Here is a 6,128-nt window from a genome sequence, read left to right on the forward strand (position 1 = left end):
AGTTTTAAACATATATATTTCAGAAAAAAAGGGGATAAATATGGGAGTATTACTCAAATAAATTAAGTAATTATTACATGAATACTTAAATCTAATGCTAAAAACAACTATTTTATCCAACATTAATTTATTAATATTCCTACAATCCAATTGAAGTTTCAAGACATATCATCCAACGTGAATTTAAATTTCACAACATATGAAAAAAATATGTCCAAAGTGTTATTGAGTAATGTGGCTTGATTATGATGTTGTTCATTATTGTTTGTTTTTGTTAACTAGGGTTTCTAGGCTTTCGGTCTGACTATTCCTTTCGAGTACAATCACTGAATCGGGTCACTAGTGGGATTAATTGGAAAGTCAAACTAATCCCGAAAAATTATTTAAACAAGAATATTATTTCATTGTTGTCAACATAACAACACACACTCATGTTGGAATCATCACTTTAGACATACTTTTTTGTAGATGCATCAGTTTGTAGCTCAATTTCGGGGTTTGTGTATTAAATTTGAGTTGAATGTGAAATCATGATAAATGTATCCCTTTGATTCAGCTTTACGTCGGTGAAAGAATTAGGTCGGAGTGTGGGAGAGAGAGAAATGGTCAATTAAGTAAGGCATTCTATTAAACAAGTTAATTGTAAAAAAAAAAATGGCAAAAAAACATAAATGTGTTTAAAACTTGTTTGAAATAGACAAGCTTGCCATTTGTCGTTTTTTCCTAGATCTTTGGGAAACAAACCGCAAAATGCATTTTAAGGAAAAAAAAAAAGGGAACACCATTTTAAACGCATTTTTGCTAACTAGGGCCCATACGATACTGAGTTAACTCGGTCTATACAATATCGATCCCTCAATTAATACTTATAGATCAAATAATTTACATGTTATGCACTTGTCTATTGCATGGGGTCAATGGGAATATGGGAGGCTAGAGGAAACATCAAAATGGATGTCATTTTGCATTTCATAGGGGGTGAGGTGGTCATTTCACATCCACACGTGTCTGGATGCATGAGCCACATCCACCTAGCCAGAAATCAATTTCCCTTTTTTCTTTTTTGGTAGAAATCCACCCTGTTGTAGAGATGCAACCGTAAAATGATGCAGAAGATAATGGAAAAACAGAACAAACAATGCACATAGATTTTACGAGGTTCAGCAAAGTTGCATACGTCCCCGGTGAGATGAGATCCTGCTTCACTATCAATGGAAAATAGGGTTACAACGCTCGTCCTCACATCTTTCAGTATTGCTTGCATTACAGAGAAAACAACTCTCGCTATAAATATATAGCGAAAAACCCTAATCCGAAAAATACACAATTGCCCTCAAATAAAAAATTCGAATGGGGATGCAGCCCCCCTACACCCCCTACTATGCAGGGGGCAGGATGCCCCCCTTGTAACCCCCACAGCCTGCTAACCGGCTAGCAGGACTGCCGTCCTACCTGTCGAGGTGCTATACCAGTACTCCTTGGATTAAACTCTAACGGAATACAAGACATCGTACACCAACACCTTTATCATGGTTTTAAAACTTGGATTGAATCTCTCAGTATCTGCTTAATCTGATCAGTATCAGGCTTGACTAACGCCAATCCTGACCGACCCATACATTCCGATCCAAGTCGATCCATGACCTATCCGGAGTTGTAGAATGTTGCCCACCCCTACTAATATAACTGGTTAAACGGGAAGTTGTCCTTCGACTGGACTTAATTAACAGTCAAAGAGGAAGGGGACATGAAGTTTCTGCTTGGTTGATAGGAAGGGAAGAAGAAGGTTGAAGTGAGCTTCTCTCTCATCAATAATTGAAAGACTAGGTCAAGTGAAGTAAAGCACTTCAACATTATTTTACTGAGTCTAGTTGTGAACGCATGGAAAAAAACAGAGCAAAGCATAAAGCATAAGACACTTTACTCTTGAAGATTGATCATTCCATCGAAGTCTAGCTAAAGCGTCTGCTGGCTCTTATCATTATTCCACAATTCCATAAAACCTGTAAGAGAGATTTTTAGAGTTTCTTTCCAATTCAAAGAAGAGATGGTCATTGATGCAGTTCTTCGAGTTGTTCTTCAGAACATCAACTCCCTACTTCAACAAGAATTTGGTTTGGTATGGGGAGTCGATGAAGAGATGAGAAGACTTTCTGACACCTTAGCTACAATTCGAGATGTGTTGGAAGATGCTAAGAAGAAGCAATTCAAGGATAAGGCGATCAAGAGTTGGTTAAAGAAACTCAAGGATGCCGCTTATGATGCAGATGACATCTTAGATGAGTGTGCAGCCAAATCACTTCAATTCGAAGACCAGATGAGAAGCTGCGGCAACTGTACCAACCAGGTAAGTCACTCTTTCTTGTCTTGGTTCAATTTTGAACAACTTGTGTTTCGGCTCAAGATTGGACACAGAATTAAAGATATTAGAGAGAGATTTGATGATATTGCTGATGCGAGGGCCAAATTTCATTTGAACCCTCGGGAAATTGTACTGGAAGGGTCGGTTGTTGAGAGCAGTGATCGAGAGACTAGCTCCATTCTAACTACTGAACACCTAGTTTATGGCAGAGAAGAGATCAAAGAAGAGATAGTTAAAGTATTGGTGGACAACATTAGCAACCCAAATTTACTGGTTTATCCAATAATCGGAATGGGTGGTCTGGGGAAGACCACACTTGCTCAACTAGTCTACAATGACGAAAGAGTGAAGAATCATTTTGAGTCCAGAAATTGGGTTTGCGTATCTGATGATTTTGATGTAAAAAGGCTGACCAAAGCAATCATAGAATCTATGGGTGGAACTGCATATGATCTCACAGAGTTGGATCCGATGCAAAGCCGCCTTCGTGAGATGTTGAGTGGAAAGAGATATTTGCTTGTACTAGATGATGTTTGGAGTGAAGATCAGGAGAAGTGGGAGAGGGTGAAATCTTCACTCACATGTGGAAATGAAGGATGTGTAATTCTTGTAACCACTCGTATTGAAAAAGTAGCATCAATCATGGGCACATTCCCTGCCAACCACTTGAAAGGACTCTCAGAGGATGACTGTTGGGCTTTGTTTAAGCAACGTGCGTTTGGTAGCAGTGGCAGAGAGGAGCAGAATGCTGCAAACTTGGTGATGATTGGTAAAGAGATTGTAAAGAAGTGTCGAGGTTTACCTCTGGCTGCAAAGGCTCTAGGAGGCTTATTGCGCTTCAAACACTCGGAGACTGAATGGCTTTTTGTGAGAGACAATGAAATTTGGGATCTGCCAGAAGATGAAGAAAATACCATTTTACCTGCCTTGAGACTCAGCTACAATCCTCTGCCCTCACATTTGAAGCAATGTTTTTCTTATTGCTCCATATTTCCAAAGGATTATAAGATTGGAAAGGAAAATTTAATCGATCTCTGGATGGCTAATGGTTTTATTCCATCTAAAGGTGAAATGGAGTTGGAAGACATTGGGAATGAAATTTTTAATGAGTTACTATGGAGGTCTTTCTTCCAAGATGCAGAAAAAGATGCTGGTGGCAATGTATTGAGATGTAAGATGCATGATCTAGTCCATGATCTTGCATGTTTTGTTATGGATGATGAATGTTTAAACTGGGAGCAGATTAGCAAGAAAAAAATTGTTCCAAAAGGGATTCGGCACTTGTCACTGAAGCATCACCGGCCTTCGTCTGACTCACCATCCATTAATATTGAGTCTTTACATAAATCTCAAACCATACGTACCCTACTGCTAGGTTCCCATCTGACAAAAATAGATGCATTGTTAAACTTTTCCAATCTTAGATGCTTACGAGCGATAGATTTGAGTTATTCAGGATCTTCTATTACCAGCCAGATGCTTTCTACAGTAGCCTGCTATTTGATACACCTGAGGTACTTGAACCTCTCCTACACGAATGTTAGGACATTACCAGAGTCCTTGAGGAACCTAAAACATTTGCAAACATTGAGACTACAATATTGTTATGAACTTCAAAAGCTGCCTGCACACTTGAGTACCATGAGCAGCCTCAGGCACTTGGATATTGAGGGATGTAACTCGCTAAGGCATATGCCAACCGGGATAGGGCGGATGATTGACCTCCAGACATTAAGCATCTTCATCGTGGGGAAGAAGAGTGGATGCCATATCAGTGAGTTACAAGGACTGAACCTTGGAGGAAATTTATACATAAAATGTCTCGAGAACGTGAAGAATTCAATGGATGCCAAAGAAGCCAATTTGATAAGAAAGAGAAACCTTGACTCTTTAACCCTGTCTTGGTCTCGGTCTCGGTCTCGGTCTCGGTCTAAGTCTCCAAACATTGATCAAGAAAATGCTGATGATCAAGAGGTGCTAGAGGGCCTCCAGCCCCCGGCAAGCATAAAAGGATTGACAATAGAAAGATACCAGGGCATGAAGTTTCCAAGTAATTGGATGGAGGATTTGTCGCTCCAAAATTTGGTCAATGTCATACTTCTCAACTGTCAGAGATGTGAACAACTCCCGCCTCTTGGGCATCTGCCACTTCTTAAGTTTCTTTATTTAGGTGGGATGAATTCTGTACGATACTTAGGTGTTGAGTTTGACAGTGGTGATGGCTTGGGTCAAGGATTATTCCCTTTGTTGAAAGACCTAGTCTTGAGTTATATGCCAAGTCTGGAAGTATTGTTGTTGAATGTTCGACAAGGAAGAAAAGTGCTCCCTTCCCTTGTAACAATGACAATTACAAAGTGTGACAGGTTGACAACTCTCCCATTGCTCCCGTCTCTTCAACATTTATCTCTAGCAGTGGAATATGAAAACGTTCTAGAAGGGCTGCTACAAAACCGGAACCTCCCCGTTCTTCAGAAATTGAGTTTTAGAAACTGCTCCAAGCTCATCAAATTTCCAAGATTGTCTATTAGCTCTCTTAAATATTTTGAGGTCATCGATTGCAATGCTCTGAAATATTTGTGGGAGAATGAGACCCAATTCCAGGGATTGAGCTCTGTAAAGACATTGAGGATTCAATGGTGCAAAGGACTAGCATCCTTGTCAGGGATGAGATATTTAACATCTCTCGAGCAGTTGGAGATTATAAAATGCCCAATTGTGGAACTCTCCCAATTGGAAGATTTTCGGCACCTCACTTCCCTTAAAAGACTAACCATTTCCTCCCAGCCTGAGTTGACGTCTTTGCCGGAGAACTTAAAACATGCTACAATGCTGCAACATTTATTGATCCAAGATTGTTTGGGGCCTGTGGGCCTGAGTGCGTTGCCAGAGTGGATCCACAATCTCACGTCTCTTCGATTTATAAATATCTGGGGGCATTGTCAAAATCTTACTTTTTTGCCAGATGGTCTTCAACAATTGACAGCCCTACAAAATCTTGATATAAGAGGTTGCAATGCTGTCTTGGAAACAAGATGTAGAGAAGGAGGAGAAGACTGGCACAAAATATCCCACATTCCGAAAGTTCACATCAGATCATGGTCAACACCAACGCGCATGAGACAAAACAATGGATGTTGGGGTCGTCTCTTGGAGTTGAGGAGGAGGTGATATTGATGCATTTTTAACAATAAACAGGTATTTTCTAAGGTGTGACTTTTATCTCTTCAATTTATCACCAATCTAATTTTTTTATTTATATATTAAATATTATTTACGCTGCAAGTTATGTCCTTATTATTATTTTTTTTAATACTTTTTTAATCAAATATTATTTTCAACTGAAAATAAAACAAATTATGTCAAAACTCTATAGGTAACGGAAATTTCAATGTAAAATGGTGGAAAGGAATTTTTTTTTTCCAATGAAATAGAATAATAATAAAAAACAAATGCAGCACAAGGTAGCAAAAAGTTTAATGTCTAAGAATTGGGATTTGTGACCGGGGTGGAATGAATATTTCATTACCAATGTAAGGCTATATATAATTAAAGTGACGGAGAAGATTTTTCTATAATATAAGCTAATTTATTCCTTGGAACAAGGTAATTAACTAATATTTACAACAATGAAAGAATCTAACATAAAAATGAATGAATATAAAAGTAAGATACATAAAATAATGGTAATCTGTAAATGTGAAACATCTTATCAATAAATATCAATTGCATAGAAATTTTTATAATGAAACAAATAGAACCTTTCTAC

At 38.4% G+C, this 6,128-nt stretch overlaps 1 protein-coding gene across 1 annotated transcript; it reads left to right on the plus strand.

The window, feature by feature from the left end:
• Positions 1-1,873: 1,873 nt before the first annotated feature.
• LOC122076305 (putative disease resistance protein RGA4) lies at positions 1,874-5,530 on the plus strand. The gene has a single exon (XM_042641621.1). It carries the CDS (start codon positions 2,048-2,050, stop codon positions 5,528-5,530), a length of 3,483 nt encoding a protein of 1,160 aa, XP_042497555.1. The 5' UTR covers positions 1,874-2,047.
• The last annotated feature ends 598 nt before the right edge of the window (positions 5,531-6,128 follow it).

This window comes from Macadamia integrifolia, chromosome 4, assembly GCF_013358625.1.
Source record: "Macadamia integrifolia cultivar HAES 741 chromosome 4, SCU_Mint_v3, whole genome shotgun sequence".
NCBI lineage: Eukaryota > Viridiplantae > Streptophyta > Magnoliopsida > Proteales > Proteaceae > Macadamia > Macadamia integrifolia.

Coding starts and splice junctions, on each gene's coding strand:
- LOC122076305 (XM_042641621.1), top strand. CDS start 2,048: ATGGTCATTGATGCAGTTCTTCGAGTTGTTCTTCAGAACATCAACTCC.